The 21863-nt window shown below is 47.4% G+C and overlaps 1 protein-coding gene across 1 annotated transcript in view; it reads right to left on the bottom strand.

Annotated features, from left to right (window-relative positions):
• SAG (S-antigen visual arrestin) overlaps window positions 1–19952 on the bottom strand; it is a 36948-nt gene extending 16996 nt beyond the window's left edge. Inside the window, exons 1-5 of the mRNA XM_027118121.1 lie at window positions 13431–19952; window positions 9141–9201; window positions 6040–6084; window positions 3699–3892; window positions 1506–1565 (exon numbers count right to left, since the gene is read on the bottom strand). Of these exons, the coding sequence (XP_026973922.1) occupies window positions 1506–1565; window positions 3699–3892; window positions 6040–6084; window positions 9141–9201; window positions 13431–13505 (435 nt within the window). The 5' untranslated portion in view covers window positions 13506–19952. The remainder of the gene's footprint in view (window positions 1–1505; window positions 1566–3698; window positions 3893–6039; window positions 6085–9140; window positions 9202–13430) is intronic.
• Between the last annotated feature and the right edge of the window lie 1911 nt (window positions 19953–21863).

Raw genomic sequence — 21863 nt, forward strand, 5'->3', positions numbered from 1 at the left:
AAGTTCACTGCGAGGCCCGGTAAACAGATGCTCACACGTGAAGCAATGCTCGTGAACTAGCGCTTATCTACGCTGTGTGCGATGTGCTCTGAGCTCCCATGCTGTTCCACTTCATGCCATTCCATTTTCTTTCTTCAATGCCATCTCGGATCCACCGCACCGGTTTCACAAACCACTAATGGGGTAGGACCCCCAAGTTGAAAATCATGGCCCTGGACCCTCGGTAATCCAGGTACCGATCTGCCATTCTCAGCCCTCATTTGCTGTCTTTTTATTTTCCAGCTTCTTCCCTCGTGACTCCCTCAGGCCTGTAGTCCCTGGGCCCCAGCACCTTTTCCTCTCTCCTCGTGTCCGCACTGCCCTCCCTCCCTGCCTAGAGTCCCCAGTCCACCGGGGTCACAGCTCTCTTGCACACACGGCCCCTTTGCTTCTCGCCTTTCAGAGCTCAACCCCACTCTTAGCTCAGTGGCCAGAGGGATCCTCTACAAACCCAAGTCAGAACCTTCTGTGTGTGGGGGGGGGAGGGATAAATCGGGAGATTGGGACTGACATATACACACTACTATATATAAAATAGGTAACTAATAAGGACCTACTGTACAGCACAGGCAACTCTACTCAGTACTCTGTCATGGATATATGTATATGGATAACTGATTCACTTTGCAGTACAGCAGAAACTAACATGTTGTAAATCAGCAATATTCCAATAAAAATTAAAAAAAAAAAAAAAAAAGAACCTACTGTGCAGAGCCCGCCAGTGGCTCCCATCTCGCTCAGAGAAAGTCCCAGTCCATGAAACATGTACGAGGCCCTTCCTGACCTGGCCGCACCTCCCGCCCCTCTCAGACCTGCCCCCACCCTTCACCCCAGCTCCGCCTGCTCTCCAAGCAGCACCCACTGTGCATGGTGCGCCCGCCCACCTGGATGGCTCTCCCGAGGCTGGAGTGGCCCCTCCTTTGCCCCATCAGAGAGGCCTTCCCTAAGCTCCCCGGACAAGCACCACCAGGTCCTCCCTTAGCTCTCCGAGCCTCTTGTTCTCCATGGATGGGCTGCAGAGGGACTTGCTATTTGGTTTTTGTCTGCTTCTCTCCCCAAGTGAGACCCACGAGGGGAGAGACCTACTATTTCGCTCACAGGGCTGCTCATGGTTAGGAATTGCTGAAGACAAGTGATACGCTCATTATACTGTCTCTCTACTTTTGCATATGTCTGCAATTTCCCACAGTAAAAGCCCGTGCGCCACAACTACTGAGGCCACGTGCCACAACTACTGAGCCTGTGTGCCACAGCTACTGAAGCCCGTGCACCTAGATCCCGTGCTCCACAACAAGAGAAGCCACCGCAATGAGAAGCCCGCGCACTCCAACGAAGAGTAGCCCCCGCTCGCCACGACTAGAGAAAGCCTGCGTGCAGCAACGAAGACCCAACGCAGCCAAAAAAAAAAAAAAGAAAAAGTCTTTTGAAGGAATGAATGAATCCCTGGCATTTCTTCTGGAACCAACCTTGTCCACATCTTGTGGAGCTGGCTGCAGCATCACCGAACAGGGCAAGTAGTCAGGAAACTGTGGAAAGAAACAACAGATCATTTCTTTCAGAGAATGTTATTCCACGTGTGTTCTACCTTCATCGCACAAAAATTGAAGAATGGGGGCTTCCCTGGTGGCGCAGTGGTTGAGAGTCCGCCTGCCGATGCAGGGGACACGGGTTCGTGCCCTGGTCTGGGAAGATCCCACATGCCGCGGAGCGGCTGGGCCCGTGAGCCATGGCCGCTGAGCCTGCGCATCCGGAGCCTGTGCTCCGCAACGGGAGAGACCGCAACAGTGAGAGGCCCGCGTACCACAAAAAACGAAACAAACAAACAAACAAAAAAAATTGAAGAATGAAGATGAGGAGCAAGAAAAAGGGAAACATCTTCACGTCTGTTCCCAACAGCCGGAGTGGCGTGAACACAGCCTCCCGAGGGTCCCAGGTCAGCCTCACACAAACACGTATGTGCCTGTCTAGTTTTACAGAAATGAGACAAGTGATGCACGTGTCCTGCAGTCTAGTTTGCTCCCATCACTGCTCCTAACCCTGCTCAGGATGAGTGTGACCATTTTCAATGCTGGGAGATGTAGTTCTGCGCCACCATTTTTAAGGGTCCAGTAACACCGCTTTTTATTTTTTTTGGCCCTGCCGCATGGCTTGCCGGGATCTTAGTTCCCCAACCAGGGACTGAACCTGGGCCCTTGGCAGTGAGAGAGCAGAGTCCTAAACACTGGAGCACCAGGGAATTCCCCCGTGACACCACATTGAATTCAGCCCATTTCCTTTGTTGGCTGCCCTCCATCAAGTGGCCTTTACTTTGTTGCCATTGTCACCAAGGCTGCATAAACATCCTTCAGCCACCTTAGCACAGTTTTAGTCCATTCACTCCATAGGCTACACTATTAGAAAGGGAACGGTCAGGTCGAAATCACATTTTTAAGGTTTTGATACATGTTGACATGTTATCTCCAAAAGGTTCTGTCACTTCAAACTCCCAGTCCCAGCACATGGGAGCACCCAGGACCACAAAACTTTAAGTGATTTTTTTTTTAAAGCTGTTATAAAATATACCTAACATAGAGACTCCCCTGGTGGTCCAGTGGTTAAGACTCCATGCTCCCAATGCAGGGGGCACAGGTCCCATCCCTGGTCAGGGAACTAAGATCCTGCATCCCACATGTTGCATAGCATGGCCAAAAAAAAAAGAAAAAAAAAATATATATCCATCCCTAAATAAAACTTACTATTTTAAGTGTACAGTTCAGTGGCATTGAGCACGTTCCCATTGTCCTGCAATGATCCCCACCACCCATTTCCAGAACGTTTTCATCACCCCAAACTGAAGCTCTGCACCCATTAAACATTAACCCAATTCCATCCTCCCCCATTCCCTGGAGACCACCATTCTACTTCCTGTCTCTACGAACTCCTCTGGGTCCCTCATATAAGTGAAATCACAGAGTATTTGTCCTTATGTGGCTGGCTTATTTCACTTAGCATAATGTTTCCAAGGTTCATTCATGTTGTAGCTTGTGTCAGAATTTCCTGCCTTTTTAAGCCTGAACCATATAACTTTGGAGGAATATATAATCTTAAGACCCATGAACACACGAGTGAAGAGGGTGACAGCAGCTACCCCGACAGTGAGCTCAGGCCCAAGTCTTCAGAGGCAGGAACGCTGGCTCCGTGGTAGCCAGGTTCCATCAGGGGAGACTCAGGCCACGAGAGGGGCGAAGGGCTTTCTCTACAGTGACCCACTGAGCTCTGGTCAAGGCTACAGAGGATGACTCATTTCACTAAGGTCTCCTGTCTGGCAGGGACTCCTTCCTGCTTAGAAACTCCTTGAGGCAACCGAGGGGCACTTCTTTCTTTTTATAGCCGAGCAAGTGAAGGCATAACATGCACATATAATTAGGTGGTCGGATGCAGGCAAATATTTAAACCGTAGGTTGAAACGGTGCCTTCCAAGGCCGGGAGGCTGTTTTCAAGGACTTAAAAAAAGACAATCACAGCCCGTGCAATCTAGAATTTCCTCCAAGGGTGCAATTTGCAGGCCCGCAAATGTGACGTCATTACTCTGGCCCCTTGCCTTCGCTGCTGATCCCATCATAAGGTGTGGTGGGTGAAGGAAGCCGTGCGAGGAAGTGGAGGGTCGAGTCGTCACCCACCTTGAGCAGGAAGGGGTACGTGTGCTCCCCTAGCTTCTTGATCAGGCTCTCCTGTAGCTTCGTGAGGGTTTCCGAGGCCCCCACAGGAGGGAACAGCTGGACCTGGGAGAAGTACAGGTCCCTGCGGAACTTCAGGCCGATCACATCGATGTCTTCCTGGCCGTACCGGAAGGCGCAGGTCAGGGAGACATACACTGGAAGGGAGACAAGAGGGGGTAGGCTTGCCCCGTTGGCGGGCTTGGCACCCCTGCCTGGGCTGACACTGCCTACCAGTCTCAACATCCCACCTTCAGCATCTCAGTAAGGACCTGAGAACATTACTACCCAGCTGGCCCTTCCCTCTGGCTTGCGTCAATGACTCGAAAGGGCCAGTGTCTGAGTGCTGGGAGGCTCCTCCCATGAGCCACATTATTTAGCCTCCTGCCTCTACTGTTTCCCTCATTCTCCCACCCCCTCCTCTTGATGTACCAGTTCAGTGAACTCAGGAGGCTTTTAAACAGTGTGAGGTCGCTTGGGTTCTGAGGGCGGAAGGTCTGGATGGAGTTGAGAGCGAAGGTAAGAAGCAGAGGAAGGGCTTCCCTGGTGGCGCAGTGGTTAAGAATCTGCCTGCCAGTGCAGGGGACACAGGTTTGAGCCCTGGTCCGGGAAGATCCCACGTGCCATGGAGCAACTAAGCCCGTGCGCCGCAACTACTGGGCCTGCACTCTAGAGCCCACGAGCCACAACTACTGAAGCCTGTGCGCCTAGAGCCTGTGCCCTGAAACAAGAGAAGCCACTGCAGTGAGAAGCCCACGCACCGCAACGAAGAGCAGCCCCCACTCGTGGCAACTAGAGAGAAAGCCCGTGCGCAGCAACGAAGACCCAGCACAGCCCAAAATAAATAAATTAATTTATTTAAAAAAAAAAAGAAAAGCAGAGGGAAACCGTGCTAGAGAGTAAAACAGACGAGTGCCTGAGCTGGACGGGGCCTCGAGGGAACTGAGCAGGGGCTCAGGGACCAGGTGGAGCGGTGAAACCAACTCCGAGAGGAAGCCTTCTTTTCACACTGCTCAGAAACTTAATTGAGCTTTCTCTAAATCAATCAGCGCTTCTGAAAATTCACTGTGGTTAAACAGATGTAAATTGTGCCCCCAGTGGACCAAAAGAATTATATGAAACTACACATGTTTTGAGGATGGACTGTTTACAACTGTCCTTAATGTGGTAAATAAAACCACACGAAGTGGTCCCCCCAAGTCCTTGGTAGCTGTTGGTTGAGGATTTTGTCTGTGTCTGCCTCAAGAGTAATTGTCCCTCGGCGCTAAGCTCAGAAGAGCCACTGATCATTTGCTTATCCCTCATTCAACGTTTGTAAGAGGAAGGTGCCCAGAGATGACCTGGTTTTATGCCTCCCTCTCCAGGCAGCGCGTTCCTGGCCAAGGGCATGGGCTGTAGGGGCTGGAACTGGGCTCCGCCTGGTGTAAGAGAGGAGCAGAGTACCCAGGAGGAAGCTGGAGACAGCAGAGGGGGGCGATTTTCAGCCTGTTTCTGCCACGTCCCCTGGATGCTGTGGGCCCTACATCTGACATACTCCATGGGCACGTCCAGGGTTAGGAACAATTCCTTGTTGGGTGCTGGTAGCTACCACTCTAAAAGGCATATTTAGAATGGAACTGAGTCAGTGACATTATCATAAGGATAACTTGGTTCCAATTTAGTTTACACGACTGGTTTTTGTTTGTTTGTTTTTGACATGCCACATGGCACGGCTTATGGGATTTTAGTTCCCTGACGAGGGATCAAACCCAGGGCCCCGGCAATGAGAGCACCGAGTCCTAACCACTCGACCGCCAGGGAACTCCCTACACAACTGTTATTAGTACCAAATTGCTTGCCACACATCGCAACTGCCAGATATCTTTGACGGGGCTGTGCTGCCGTGGTCCAGAACACCAGGCTCAGCATAAAAACCCTGCCTTCCCGCAGCCTCAATTCCCCGCTTTTCGTATAAACCCAGAAAGGAGCCCTCTTGAGTCTGCCCTGACATAGAACGGCAGGACACGGGGCAAGCAGGCAGTCCGCAGAGCCTGCAGACTGGGGCTCCGGGCTCTGTCTGCCGTTCCTTATCCTGCCACCTCTGACAAGTGGCTTCCCCGAGTCTTCACCTCCATCTGGAAGATGCGGACAGTGAGCTCTGGTGGGAACAGGGCCCGTGTCCTGAGGATCGTATGAGGGAATGTGGGTGCAAGGGCCTGGCAGAGAGAATGGGTGTGCCAGAGCTTCCCCGCCCCTCCTTGCACACACACGCCCCCTTCCCGCAGCCAGACCACCGCTCCCTGGAGGACGACGAGCTCTGCCTCACCTCTCTTTCCCTTCACAAGCTCAGGATCCACCAGCACGACACCATCTAAACCAAAAGAGAGAGAAGAGTGAGGGTGGCGGATGTGAAAGAGACTGGAAGCTTCTTGAAGTGTGTGTGTATACATATATATATCACACGTAATCCATATTCATTACAGGAAAACTAGAAAGGGAAGCTAAGCAAAGAGAAAACAAAGCCACCTCCACTTGAGATACCCAGAGATACCCATTGTCAACATATCGGTACAGAATGATTTTCCAGATGTATATACATTTTTTTTAATATTCTTTTTTTATGTATATTTTTATTTTTTTGGCTGTGTTGGGTCCTCGTTTCTGTGTGAGGGCTTTCTCTAGTTGTGGCAAGTGGCGGCCACTCTTCATCGCGGTGCGCGGGCCTCTCACTATCGCGGCCTCTCTTGTTGCGGAGCACAGGCTCCAGACGCGCAGGCTCAGCAGTTGTGGCGCACAGGCTTAGCTGCTCCACGGCGTGTGGGATCTCCCCAGACCAGGGCTCGAACCCATGTCCCCTGCATTGGCAGACAGATTCTCAACCACTGGGCCACCAGGGAAGCCCTCCAGATGTATATACATTTATATGAATGTTTTTTTTATATATGTTGTTAACTGCTTTCCTCATTCAACTATATATTGAAAACACATATTCATACTAGTCATACATACACACACACATATAATGTGTACTAATCTTTTTTTAAAATTTTATTTATTGATTGATTTTTGGCTGCGTTGGGTCTTCATTGCTGTGCACGGGCTTTCTCTAGTTGCGGCAAGCAGGGGCTCTACTTTGTTGCGGTGCGTGGGCTTCTTATTGCTGTGGCTTCTCTTGTTGCGGAGCATGGGCTCTAGGCACGTGGGCTTCAGTAGTTGCAGCACGTGGGCTCAGTAGTTGTGGCTCATGGGCTCTAGAACGCAGGCTCAGTGTTTGTGGCACACGGGCTTAGTCGCTCCGTGGCATGTGGGATCTTCCCGAACCAGGGATCGAACCTGTGTCCCCTGCATTGGCAGGCAGATTCTTAACCACTGCGCCACCGGGGAAGTCCCATGTACGAATCATTTTAATGGCCACACATTTGCTCCATTGACCAGGGGCACCATAAATTATTTAATCAACCCCCTGTTGTTAGGGCATTTAGGATGTTTCTGATTTTCCCCATTATAATTAATATTGCAGTGAACACGCTTATAGATAAATCTCTATCCACGGCAGAATTGAATTTGGCTTTTGATAACATACTGCCAAATGACCTTCTAGAAAGTGTTTTGCCAAAGGACATTCTCATCCTAGTGCCTAAAAATGCCAGTCTTTTACACTCTTTTTTTAAAAAAAGAACAATTTGAGTTGAAGTAATTATAGATTCACAGGAATTTACAAAGATAGTACAGAGAGGTCCCCAGGTATCCTTTATCCAGTTTCTTCCAATGGTTACATCTTAGATAATGACAGTACAATCTCAAAACCAGGAGGTTGACATGGGTACAATGTGTGTATGGTTCTAAGTCATATTATCAAATGGAGATTTGTGTACCACCACTGCGATCTGGATACAGAACTGTTCCCTCACCATAAAGATCTCCCTCTTGGGCTATCCCTTTGTAGTCACGCCCAGCTGCCTCTCCCCACCATCCTTAGCCCTCAGCAACCACTGTTCAGTTTTCCTTTTCTATAACATTGTCATGTCTAAGATGTTATATGAATGGAATCATACAGTACATGGCCTCTTGAGATTGGCTTTTTCCACTCATTACAGTATCCTTGAGACCCACAAGCTGTTGCATGGATTGGTAGTTCAATCTTTTTCACTGCTGAGTAGTGTTCCAAGGCATGGATGTGCCCCAGCTTGTTTACTCTTATTCACCTACTGGAGACATTTAGGTTCTTTCCAGTTTGGAGCTATTACAAACAAAGCTGCTGTGAACAGTCACGTACAAGTTTTGTGTGGACGTAAGTTTTCATTTCTCTGGGATAAATGTCCAGGAATGCAACTGCTGGGTCACATGAGAAGTGGATGTGTAGCTTTTAAAGAAGCTGCCAAACTGTTTTCCAGAGTGGCTGCTCCACTTTACATTCCCATTCCCACGAGCAAGGCACGAGTGATACAGTTTCTCTACATCCTTGCCAGTGTTTGGTATGGTCACTATTTTTAATTTTAGCCATTCTGACAGGCATATAATGATATTTCATTGTGGTTTTAATTTGCATTTCCCTAACAACTAATGTTGTTGAACATTTTTCTTTTCTTTTTTTTTTTTAGAAATGAAATCAGGTCTTTTTTTTTTCTTTGGCTGCGCTGGGTCTTCGTTGCTGCACGCGGGCTTTCTCTAGTTGCGGTGAGCGGGGGCTACTCTTCATTGTAGTGCATGGGCTTCTCATCGCTGTGTCTTCTCTTGCTATGGAGCATGGGCTCTAGGCGTGCAGGCTTCAGTAGTTGTGGTTCGTGGGCCCTAGAGCGCAGGCTCAGTAGTTGTGGTGCACGGGCTTTGTTGCTCTGTGGCATGTGGGATCTTCCCGGACCAGGGCTTGAACCCGTGTCCCCTGCATTGGCAGGCGGATTCTTAACCACTGTGCCACCAGGGAAGTCCTGAACATTTTTCTTTTTTGTTGTTGTTGTTGTTGTTGAACACTCTTCTATGTGCTCATTTGCCACCTATATATTTTCTTTAATGAAATGCCTTTTCATGTTGTTTGTCTATTTTCTAATTGGATTTTTTTTTTAACTGGTGAGTTTTGAATGTTCTTTATCTAGAAATGAGTCCTTTGTCTCATTTAAATTTGTCTCCAATCAGCCAGTGGCACCTTGATGATGTTTTAATTTGCATTTCTTTGATTAGATTATTAATGAAGTCAATTTAAATAACACAAAACTAGTGGTTGTCTGATGACTTAAAGGAAAACCAGCGTTAAAATCTCACCCCAGGAGACTTCCACGGCGGTCCAGTGGTTAAGACTCTGCGCATCCACTGCAGGGGCCATGGGTTCGATCCCTGGCCGGGGAACTAAGATCCCGCATGCCACGCGGCACGACCAATAAATAAATAAATTAATTAAAAAAAAAAAAACTCACCCCAAACTCAACTTACCCACAGGCTCTACTTGGTCAACATGGTCTATATAGTCTCTCTTCCCCAAGTAGATGGTCACCTGTGGGGAGAACAGGTATGGATTCTAAATGGCCAAAGGACACTAAGGTTTCATGTTAAAAATCAGTAGCAACCAATAAAAATAAATAAATAAAAATTAGGAACAACCAAAACATTTTGACCAGTCCTGAGAAGAGGAGCGGCCTGGCTCTGCAGCTTGTCCACAACCTCCTCTCTCCCTGCTTGGCTGTAGGCAGACATAGTGGATTGCAGGCAAGCTGTGATCCTTCCTCAACTCATAAAGTGCTCCAAGGAATTCTTCCCACCCCTTGGATAGCTCCCCGTTCTCCCCACCTTTTCCCATCAAGCCCAGGTCTGATATCAACCAGGTAAACTTGTTGAATTCATTGATGATACTTTAGTGGAAAGTTACGCCTATGCATATGAGGCGCCTGTCAGCTATTTGCATGTTAAGCCTTTTATTTCTAGCTGTGAATGAAAGGTTTCTCCTCCTTGTTAGAAGAATTTCTGATTAAGAGGCAGATGTTCTGGAGTCCCTGAAATCCTCTCAGGTGAGCATCTGTACAGATAAACCTGAACCCATGCCCTGAAGAATGGGGGAAGGGGTCCTGGATGGGAAGAGATGACCATGTCTCAGTCCTTGTCCTATCTGTTTCAATGCCCCTGGCAGCAAAGGTCTCTTTACCAACCCCCTTTGTGGGAGAGCATGGGTTGGGTTCACCACCACTCACCACTTTAACCCACAGCACTGTGACTGCCGTGATGGTAAGAATTCTCTTATTCATCTTTCAGCCATCACAGTATCTAGTATAGTATCTGGTACATACAGGAATTAAATCAACATTTGCTAAGTACGCCAATGAGTGAGTGCATAGACCCTGGCTAGCCTCCTTCTTCCCTAAGCCTCTGAAACTCATATTTTTATTTCCAAGAACACTCAAGATAGTTTTTGTTGGCATTGTATCATCTCCTGTATCTGCCCCCTCATGGCCGTATCCTGGAGTGGATCTCTATGGCTTCCAGGTTATTTGCGTTATTGATGTTGAAGCACCTGAAGGACAGCATAGACAGGTGATCGGGATGGGGGCGGGGAGTTAGATGGTGAAAGGATGCTTTCTGGGCAAAACAATTCAGTGTGTACAAAGCCCAGAGCCAAGAGAATGCTTCTGGAACTGCCAATGGTTTCATCTGTGGGTGAATGGCCTCCAAATGGGCATGCAAGCTGATGCCAGAAAGGGTCTTATAGGACCGGACCCTAAAGAATCTAGGAGGACATGGAAGCATTTGAAGCAGGATGAAAGGCCTGCAATTAAACGGCATGTAGTGATTGTCATGTACCAGGCGCCAAGCTAAGTACACTGACTACATTATTTCACTTAATCCTCACAACTACTCTTTGAGCTAGGGATTACGCCCATTTTATAGAGAACACTGAGACTTTGGTTGCATTGGCAGCAAAAGGGAAAGCTGATAGTGGTCTGGAGGAGGGAGCACTGAGAGTGAACGGAAGAGAGAAGGTGGCTGGAGAGCACATGTCTTCTTTTTCAAGCTTTGGCTGTGAAGGAAGGAGAGCTAGAAAGGGGACGGGGTCAAGAGGGAGTTTGTTGCTCTTGTTGCTGTTGTTGCTGTTTTTAAGATGCATGAGGTGGGTACTTGTTGTCATGCTCAGGCCAAGTACTGGTAGAGAGGGAGAGGCTGCACATAGCCCCAGAGGGAGGCTGATGGTGGAGGACCCTAAGAAGGTGGTGGACCATGACCCAGGCTGTAAGCAGTATGAACCTCCATGGAAGAAATAGCACCTCTTCTGCTGCAATTGGAAGAGGAGAGAAGAGACAGGAGCAGGTAGAGAAGTGGGGCTGGATGATGTGAGGCTGCAGCCCACCTGCTGCTTGCAAACCCCATAGCCACGTGCCCCATCTTCCTGGATAAAAGTCATCAACTGTAGGGAGTCCCCTGGTGGTCTAGTGGTTAGGATTCCGGGCTTTCACTTCCGCGGCCTGGGTTCAATCCCTGATCGGGCGGAGAAGTGAGATCCCACAAGCCACAGGGTGAGGCCAAAAGAAAAAAAGAAGAAAAGTCACCAATTGTGTCCAGGGTCCCATGTGGTTGTATAGTAAGAGGAGACCACCCCAGAGGATGATTCGTTTTCCTTTTTTCCCCCAGTTTTATTGAGATATAATTGACATATTGTATAAGTTTAAGGTGTACAACATAACGATGTATGTATAAATTGAAAAGCAATAACCACAATAAATTTAGTTAACATCCATCACAGAGGAGGATTCTTTTTTTTTTTTTTTTTGCGGTACGCGGGCCTCTCACTGTTGTGGCCTCTCCCGTTGCGGAGCACAGGCTCCGGACGTGCAGGCTCAGCGGCCATGGCTCATGGGCCCAGCCGCTCCGCGGCACGTGGGATCCTCCCGGACTGGGGCGCGACCCCGCGTCCCCTGCATCGGCAGGCGGACTCTCAACCACTGCGCCACCAGGGAAGCCCGAGGATGATTCTTGATTGGCCAGATCCTATTCTTTTGGCTCGGGATGGCTTTAAGGTGGGCATGTGACCCAGTTTTGACCAATGAGATATGAGAGAAGTCTGCTGGAGAAATATAACCTCACCCTTAAGAGACCCCAGGAAGCAACAGCCTTTTCCTTCTTCTAGAAGAAAGTGAGGGTAAGGCACCTGAAGCTGGGGCAGCCGTCTTGCCACCAGCCAGAGGATGAAGATCACCAAAGACGGACGAGTGGAAAGACTCACAGAGAGACACAGCCAGGGCCCTGGCACCCACACCTGCAGCCAGGCAAAACCTGCCACTGAAATGATCCTAATATGTGACACGTTAACTGATGAATTATGTTTTCCTCCTATATATAAAAGTTCTAAATTTCCCAGGTCAAAGATGTCTATCTGGATGTGAGGAAGAAAAAAGTGAGAAAATGATATGGCCCAGCAGGAGTGTTTTCTTTCTTCTTTTGCCAGAAGACAAGATAAAGTACACTGGAAAGACACAAGTTGGAAGAGAGTCAGGAGGATGAAAGTTTGAGGGGCACCCAACTTGTCTCCCCAAAGAATCAGAGGACTTGATGAAAATGATGGAGATCCTCAGCGAGGGAGAAGAGAGGTAGGGAGTGTCCGTGCAAAGCCCGATTCTCTCGTGAGGCGCAAAAGCATCGGAGAGTTCCTTTCGGGCGCAGTATGTACAGGCTTCAGAAGTCAACTAGAAGAATGACCTAGAATCACATTGTCCAATACGACAGCTACTAGCTCCAGGTGGCCACCAGCACTTGAATATGGCCACTCCAAGCTGACGTGCTATAAATGTAGAACACACATCAGGTTTGAACAACTTAGAAAACGAAGGTAAAATACGTTGTTAATAATTTTTATATCATTTACATGTTGAAATGATAGTTTTTTGGATATATTGGGTTAAATAAAATATAGTATTAAAATGAATTCCCCGTTTCTTCTTACTTTTTTAACATGGCTACTAGAAAGTTTTAAATTAGATATGTGGCTTGCTTTGGATGGTGCTGAACTAGATTATGAGCCCCTAAGAATCCAGAGTGGAGCGAGGAGATCCCATCCTCGGAGGCTGTGGGGTGGGCTCTCCATAGGGTGTCCCAGGCTAGGAAGTTCACAGGCACATCTAGACTATCTAACGTGCCCCCGATGGAGCCAGCAATGGCATCATCCCTGCCGAATATGCGGAGTGCCAGGATATTGGGTGGCCATGCAGCCACCGTGCAGAGGGGCAGAAAGGGAGCAGCGAGAGATGCTCCCTTATCCACTGGCCCTGGAGGCCCAGCAAGGTTTGAGAGCATGGCAGCTGGGGTGGGTGACAGAAGGTAGAGAGTTGCATTGATCCATTGATCCAGCATCAGGGCTTTCACCAGGCAGTTAGGTGAGATGATAGAGAAAGGGTCAAGGAAGTTATAGATACTGACCGACCAATGTTTGAAATGGTTAAGTCATGGGTTCAAGGCTAGGAAAAGAGGTAAAACTGGGGTCGAGGGGTTGGGGACTGAGAGATTAGGAGAAAATTAAGGGTCTTGGGACTAAAGTCTTGTTGAGATCAAAGAGAATTTATATTTCTGCAATTTACTCATTCATTTGTATCTCATTTATCATCCATCTCAGACAGAGATGGAAAATAGACATAGAGCTTCCATTCACCTCATAAGATTTTGATGTTGATTATGTCTATTCGAAAAAGTTCCTTTTAAAAAAAAAAAGATTACTACTAAGCCCCTCACCTCTGTACTACTTACCGATTTGTCCCGGGAGATCTTCTTGAAGATGACGTGGTTTGGTGTAGACTTACTGTCCTGCGCGTTAGCCTCCATGTTACCTGTCCCTGGCAGTTTCTTCCCTTTGGGGTGTTGTGTCAGGTTTTAGAGGGCTAGGAAAAGGTAAAATCATCTTAAATATAAAGTCAGGAACATTCTGTGAATAAAACCCATACATGAGATGCTGTACATCCATCAGACATTTCCTTCTACCTGCCTCAGTACCCACATTTGACTAAATAAGGCCTTCGTCTAGTTTGTATTTTACTAGAGTGTGTTTTTTTTGTTTAAAGGTGTTTTATTTTTCCTGATAAGCCTCAGACATTTCTTAGCAAAGCTCACCAGGACGTCCAGATAGATTCCAGTGAGAAGGTTTTACTTTGAGACTAAGCCTTGGTATCGTCACATTAAGCCAGACGGAATTTAAAATTCTATCTTGACGATCTATTACGGCAATTAAAATAGAAAAAGTCCCTGCAAACCACAGCATAACCACTTCACGAATATCATTTTAAAAATACGTTAAATCCCCAAAAGTTTTGCTCAGCAATTCACACTAAGCAGTGCTTTCCCTTTCCTGCCGTCTCTCACCACTCCCCAGCTTTCCCCACAACAAAGAGGCCATCGGAGCTGTCTGGAATTCAGTGCGCTCCTTAACAAGCAACGTCCATGAAAACTACACAGAAAAGGTGAAACTGGGACAGACTGACTACACGAAAATGTCAGTCTTCCTGGCGCTGGCTCTTCCCTGCGCCCTGCCCTGAGTTTCTGAGAAGGCTTGTTCGAGGGTGACCACATACCTTGGGCAACCAGCTGGGACGGTCCCAGGAGGTGAGGAGAGGGTCTCTGTGTCCTCCGGGGTGAGCAGGCAGCTAGCCCTTGCTCTGTCTAAACAGATGACCCCACTTGGGCCCTGGCTGACTGTGTGGGGAATTTGTAGGGAATCTGGAGAGGGTGCCCACACCCAGGTCTTAATGTCTAGAAGCCAAATCCCATTTAAGGAGTAGAGTGGCAACTGGATTAGTGCTGAGACGGGAGAAATGGTAGTTTCAGCAGTTCAAAGCATTAGACAAGGGCCCAGAGGGGCTCCCAGTGCAGGAGCTGTCAAGCTTGAGTGGGGAAGGTTTGGGGGAGGGATGACAGCTAAATGAAAGCTCTTTTATCTTAATCCACTTTGGGTTCTGGAAATAGACTGATTATCCCTTCACTCCTGGTTTCACCAGGAGAAGGGATTTTCAAGAGCTCAACCAAATTGATTAAACTCAGCAGGCAGCTAAGGCAACCTTGGGGGTGGGGATATAAACAAAAAGGTCAAGGAGAAATGTCAGCCTCAAGATAAACCCTGGTGTTATGCAAGCCAAACAAGTCATGTCCCTCTCCTCTACCCTATGTGCTATTGATTACATCACGAGTCCTGTCAGTTTGCCCCCAGTGTCTCCAGAATCTTAGTCTCCCATCCCCAGCGCTCCCTCTTGAGTCCATACCAGCCCCTTTGTTTTCCTGGTCTGACTACATCCTTCTCCATGCTGCAGAGGGGGCTTCCGAGCCCTGAGCAGTCACCCTCCTGCTCAGCATCTCGCCTTGCTCTCAGCTACAGGCACACAACTTTAAAGCCACACGCTTGAGCCTCCGCCCGCTGTTCCCCATCTCCCTGTACCGCCTCCCGCTGTTTGCTTTTGCCTGGAACCATCCTCTTCTCCTTTCCTCCTTGACTCCTTTCATCCTTCAGATTCCAGCTCAAGAGTCACTTCCTCAGGAGAGCCTTCCCCAACCTCTCCGACTAGGTTGGAGGCACTATTGCATTCGATGCTTGTACAGGAGATGATTTTATGGTCTCTCTTCCCATACTTGACTCCAGGCTTCATGACGTCAGGGACCCATGCCATTGTGTTTCCCTTATTTTTGTATTCCAGTGCCCAGAACAGAATACTCAGCGAATGAATGCATGGGATGGCGTGGCCACTAACACATATATGTACTGGACTTGAGCTGGTGTCTGGGAGTGAAGCCAGTCTAAGCAGAAAGTGACGTTTGGGTTGTTAGCATCTATCGAAACACTCCAGTGGCTTCCCACCTACGTCTGGATAATGTCTGCAAGGCCCTGCGTGATCTGGGCCCCCTTCTTCCCACCTCGCCCACTTTGCTCCAGTCCACTGGCTTCTGCTTTTCTTCAAACCTGCCTCAGGGCCTTTGCATTTACTGTTTCCTCTTCTGGAACACTCTTCCCACAGATAGTCACTTGGCTCACTCCCTTAACTCCTTTGGGTCTTTACTTCAATGTCACCCTATCTATCTATATCCTATTGTGTACCATCTCACCCAACACTTCTGTCCTCCTTCTCTGCCTTACCTTTCTCTGTAGTACTCATCAGCATCTGACATACAAGATAATTTATCTTGTTAATTGTCTGTCCCCCCACCCCAACATAAGTTCCAGGACTGTAGAGATTTATGACTGTTTTGTTCCTATCCCATCTCCAGGATCTAGAATAGGGCCTCAGTGGACTTTTGAGCAAATCAATGAGTCACTGGATTGCAACAGTATAATGGCTGGCAATAGCTAAAGTTGGGAAAAATTTTAATTTCTAAGGGAGAAAACTTTGAAAATTTTAACGTAGGAATGCCAGCTAATAAATGCAAAGGGAATGATAGAATTGGAAAAACATCATTTGACGAACTCTGATGGTATTAATCATGCCTTTTTGTTTTCTGTAATTCTGATGCTTTGACATCTGAGGCTTTGCTGACCCTGGAGAGACTGCCATCCCAGGGCTAGCTCTTTCCTAGAGAGAATAAATGACTGCTTTTCATATGCAAACCAACCAACTCAGAGCCCATACACCCCAAAGGCCTCCTTTCCTCCTTTGCTGGGCTCTGACACTCTGAGCCACTACTACCCTGCCCTAATCACCCTGGGGCCAGGTATCAGACAACTGGAGACAGCCCCTGCACTCCAGGGCCTGCTGAAGTAAATAGCCAATCTTAAGTCTGCTTACCCTATCTCACCAGTTCTTTCCCACGGAAACCACAAAAGAACTCTTGCCCATGTTTTCTCCTTGATCCTTCTACCTCCTGACTGGCCCTGGTGCTTCCCCGCATGGCCTGCCCCCTCTTTTTGGTAACTGTAACAAACTATCTTTTCAACGGCAATTGCCTCCAGATCTGCTGACCTCGCCATAGCTGAATAATAGTAAAACTTACGTTTTAAAATACTGATGACATCATTGACTCAGACAAGGATTCTTTATTGGTGTGAAAATCATTAGGTGAAGTGTTGAAGGGGAAATGGCTATTCCTGTGACACCAAAGTGATGCCATATGGATTATGACTCTTCACAAGGTGCAAGCGAAACTATACAACAGGGGATCAGCCACAGTCTAATGTCAATCTTCACATCACAAACAGTGTCAACCAATGTGATGGGTCACCTTGCAGCAGCTGGAATCCATCAAGCCTTTAGACATCACTTCTCGTTTTTAGGAAATACAAGGAATAGTTAAATGAGACCACAAGAGAGCTACCAGATGAATGTAGAAAGTGGCTGATCTCTTTCATAAGTAAATGTCATAGAAAGGAGATGCATTAGGTTAAGACACGTAAGGGACTCAACATCCAGATGTACCGTGTGGTCCCAAATGGACAAACAGGATGTACAGTACATTTCTGGCCCGCTGGGAAAATCTGAATATGCTCTAATAATGTATCAGTAATATGTCATATGAGCTCTGACACGTAGGATGGAAATTACTGGACTAGGAAGGTAGAGATTGTGACTGAATGAAGAAGGTCATAGGATGGTATGTACAGTATGATCACATTTTGCAAACACACAAGTCTATGTATGGATATACATGCACACATGTGTGTTATCGTACACATTATATGCATAATCTACGAGGACAGACACCAAAGAGCTGACACTGGTGGTCTGTGTGAAGGGAATGTTAGGTTTTGTTTTGAAGAAATCTTTTCTTGTCCCTTAAAAAAAAAAAAGGAAGAAAAATGACTGGGGCCCTTCATCCAGTGTCCCCATCAGAAGGGCTGCCCTGAGCTGTGGGTGCTCCTGGGACCCCCGTTCTCCTGCAGCTGTGTTAGCTCCAGGCCCCCAAGGGTGCAGGTCTCAGTCACTGACCTGCCAATGCTGGGCAGGTAGGAAAATCTGGGGTGGACTGCATGCCAGACCTCACTCTTTTTGGAAACGGTAGTCTCTGGTAGTCATTCCCAGCCCCTGGTCTGTAATGCATTTTTCTCTGCTTGGTGGAGAAATGAGAAAAATAAGGACACTGTTGTCAGTTTTTTCATGGAACCAAATTATTCAGTATAAAGGACTGTTCTTTGTTCTAAGGTTATGAAGTTCTAAATTTTTCTATTTTTTTATTTGAAGTTTTAAACTTTTAAATATTAAAATGTCCTTCTTCCTCCCAATCTTTATTGAGATATACTTCACATCCAACCAAATCTACCCATTTTTAAGTGCGTGGTTTGATGACTTTAACCACCAATATGATCAAGACACATTTCCATCACCCCTAAAAGTTCCCTAGCACCCATTTCAGTCAACTCCTGGTCCCAGGTAACCAATGATTTGCCTTCTGCCACTAGTTTTGCATTTCCTACAATTGATTATGAATTTAGGCATACAGAGAAAAGCTGGAATAGTATAATAAACACCTACATAGTCAACATGGAGATTCGACAATGAACATTTCGCTGCATGTGCTCATCTATCTCTATTGCTTTTTTCCTTTTGAACCATTTGAAAGTAAATTGCAGACATCATGACAATCAATAAACGTCAGAATGCAGCCGCTAAGCATAAGGACAAAGTGTCCTTCCTTTTATAGAGATGAGTGTAGATGGCAATTTAGAAAAAAAAACCCTTACTTGGCCAAAATAAAAAGTTATCCACCTCTTTCTACAATTCTTTTAGAAATCTACTGGTCTATTAATGCTCAAAGTCTAAGAACCACTCACTGGCTATACAATAGTTGTTTCTCTGGAGTCAGCATCCAGCGAGAAGCAGCTGTGAGTCCTGTGTTTCATTTCCAACATCAAACGCAGCACCAGCTCGAGGGGGTGGGGGGTCGGGATATGCAGCTAAGAAGCTTAGGGGTTTTGGGGCTAGGTTATCATCTTAGGGGCTTATTAGGGCACACGCATGAGGAAAACTGGTTCAGTCTGCTAACCGTCAACTACAAAATGAAAACCTTGCCTTAGTTTTACTGAAGCAGAGAGCACTTGACAAGTTTGAGGCTACTGTATTTATGCAGAGTGCCAGGGAATCAGAGCTTTTAAAAGCCACCCTCATTTCAACATGTACCTCTTAGTCAATTGGCCTTAAGAACAGAGGGCTGTTGTTATGGGCTGGGCTGGCTAATGTCTGAAATCATAAATGCAACCCAACGGGCAGAGACCCTTGAAAAACATTTAGTCTATACTCCATCCCTTGCTTTGATCTCCTCTACAATAGCCACAGAAGTTGTTGAATGCTTCCAGGGACAGGGAAATCACTACCACTTTTCTTTGAAATAGCATGAAGTGTGAGAAAATTTTTTGTAGGATGGAAATCAGCCTCCCTTCTACTTCTCTGTGTTGCTCCAAGTTAATCCAATCTCTTCCACACGTCAGTCTTTCATGATTAGAACACAGGTGCTCAAGCCTCATGGGCACTGAAACCCTCTCACACCCAGACAGATTTCAAATGTCCATCTTGAAGCATCACACTGACATCAGTACTTAATGCTCCAGGTTTCTGTGCAGGAGTAAGTTGTACAAACGGCCCCAGACTGGAGTCCTGGGCTCCGTCGCTCACTGACGAATCCACTGCAATCTTGAGAAACTAGCTTGGCCTCACTGCTATTTGCTTTTCTCCATCTGTAGAAGGGGAGCCCACGAGCTGCCCTGGCTTGCAGGGTCAGGGAAATGCATCAAATGTGCAGACAAGGTCTTGAAAAGGATCCTGATGGATGTTCCTTCGTCCTCTCTGAGGTGAGAGCTTCTTCACCCTCTGGTCCTGCCACATGGGTCTTGACGCTAGAGGGGGTTTCGATGGTAAGGAACTTGGAGTTGACCACAAACTGAGCTGCTTACACCTGAAGTTGAGCAAAATTAGGCAGAGCCTTCTGGAGAAGTTTGTTACACACAATGTGTCCCCTCAGATTCACGTGCTGAAGCCCGTTTACCGCCCAGTGTGACGGTATTTAGAGGTGGGGCCTTTGAATGAGGTCATCAGTGTGGTTCCGATCTGACAGGCTCTCCAATCTTCTTGTGCACAAACAAGTCTCATGAGCACACAGCTTAGTGGCAGTGAGGCCTCAGGATGAATTGAAGTCTACCCCGCCAGTGCCTGCCGCTCGGACTCCAGGCTCTGGAAGTGTGAGACACTTCTGTTGTTTAAGCCACTCAGGCTACGGGTTTTTTGTTCTTTTTTAAAAATTTCAATGATGTTTATTAAAGAAGTAATAATAGCATGAACAGGGCTTCCCTGGTGGCGCAGTGGCTGAGAGTCCGCCTGCCGACGCAGGGGACACGGGTTCGTGCCCCGGTCCGGGAAGATCCCACATGCCACGGAGGAGCTGGGCCCATGAGCCATGGCCGCTGAGCCTGCGCGTCCGGAGCCTGTGCTCAGCAACGGGAGAGGCCACAACAGTGAGAGGCCCACGTACAGAAAACAAAACAAAACAAAACAAAACGCATGAACAAATGCAAGGTCTATGATATCTACCCATGCAGGCTACGGTATTTCATTATGGCAGCCCAAGCTGAGCAGGACGAGGGCCCGCGCTTTGCTACAGACAGATCAACTGCTATCGATCCAAAGTTTGGGGGAAAAAATGGACACTAATCCAGTTTAAGAAATACGCTTTTTTGTTGGAACTAGGTAGAGGTGGTGCTCGTACAACACTGTGAATGTGCTAAATGCCGTTGTTCAGTTTAAAATGACTAGTTTTATGTTAGCTGAATTTCAACTCAGTACATTTAAAAATAGTAGAAAAAGAAATACATTTTTTACATCGCGAGCCAGTACATACCCACATATATACACAACACTCCTATGAAACAATATTTACCCTTGCTAAGTGGTTTATCCTTATTTTTTTAAACTACTCTCCCTCTGACTCTTCCTTATAGCTGGTTACGATTCACTTTGTTTTTGCTGATTCAATTCTACTAAATAAAGACTTTGTGCCAAGTACTACATGAATGTCAAGATACCAAGGATATGATTGATCTTGAGACTTCTGGCTTACGACCTCTTAGAAGCACCTGGGCACGTACTCCGGGGAGCAATGGAATGTATGGCTTTCTATCTAGAAACTAGACCGCGTACAGCTTGTCTTCCTATGGGCCTGGCTCACAAGCATACCTTCCCATTGTCTCTGAAGTCCATTTCTCTGGAAAAATGAAACCCAAAGCCTGAATTCCCCTGCTCTCTTCTCCAGGTCCTAGGGTTGGACCAAATCCCCAGAGCCTGGCACATAGCAATCTCCAGGGCTACATTCCCAAGTGGGACACAGAGCTTACATGAGGAAAGTCAACCAAATCCAGCGTGGCACATCAGCTGCCAGAACCGCCAAGGCGAGTCCCTTCCCTGTCCCCACTCTGCTCTGCAGTCCCACTGAGGCCGGGCTGCGCGTGCCACCTGCTCTAGCCAACGGGGTGTAACGGAGGTGACCAGGCAGAGCGACAAGCGGTCCCACAGACGCTTGACTTCTTGCCGCATCATCCTTGTTCACCTTGCTGATGTCACATTAACAGTCAGATATGAGTGAGGCCGCCCTCTACCAGTTGCCCCCAATCCAGCCGGCTACGCCCACTCACAGAATCGGGAGAAATAGTACTTGTTTTAAACCATTCCATGTCATGGCAGTTTGTTATGCAGCAAAAAGCTCACTGATCCTGATTCACTTGTTTCTTTGCTGATTCAGTTCTACTAAATAAAAACTTTACTGAGTGCCCACTGTGTGCCAAGCACTTCGTGAATGTCAAGGTGTCAAGGATATGGCTGATCCCAAGACTTCTGGCTTACGACTACTTAGAACCACCTGGTTCTAAGAGGTTGTAATCATAAACAAGGCAATCATAAAAAACACTGGAACAGTCAGGAAAATTTGAATATAGACTGGATAGTGGATAACAGGGTCACTTAATTCGGTGTGGTGTAATTACGGCATGGTGTCCTTATTAGGTTGGGATGCATGCTGATTCATGGGGAAAATGACATGCTTGAACCTTGCTGTAAAGTACTCTGGCAATGAGTACTACTGAGTGGCAGGTAGGTACACCTTGCTACACTGGTGTTTCCTTCGCCTCCTCAGGTTCTGGACCCCCAGAGACGTGGATGTTCCCATCATGCCTGCCACTCAGGGTTGGAAGAGGGCCGCTCGGCCCCCAGCAAGATGAGTAAGAGCAGG

This window comes from Aethalodelphis obliquidens, unplaced genomic scaffold, assembly GCF_003676395.1.
Source record: "Aethalodelphis obliquidens isolate GAN/ISIS:26980383/991018 unplaced genomic scaffold, ASM367639v1 scaffold2, whole genome shotgun sequence".
Lineage (NCBI taxonomy): Eukaryota > Metazoa > Chordata > Mammalia > Artiodactyla > Delphinidae > Aethalodelphis > Aethalodelphis obliquidens.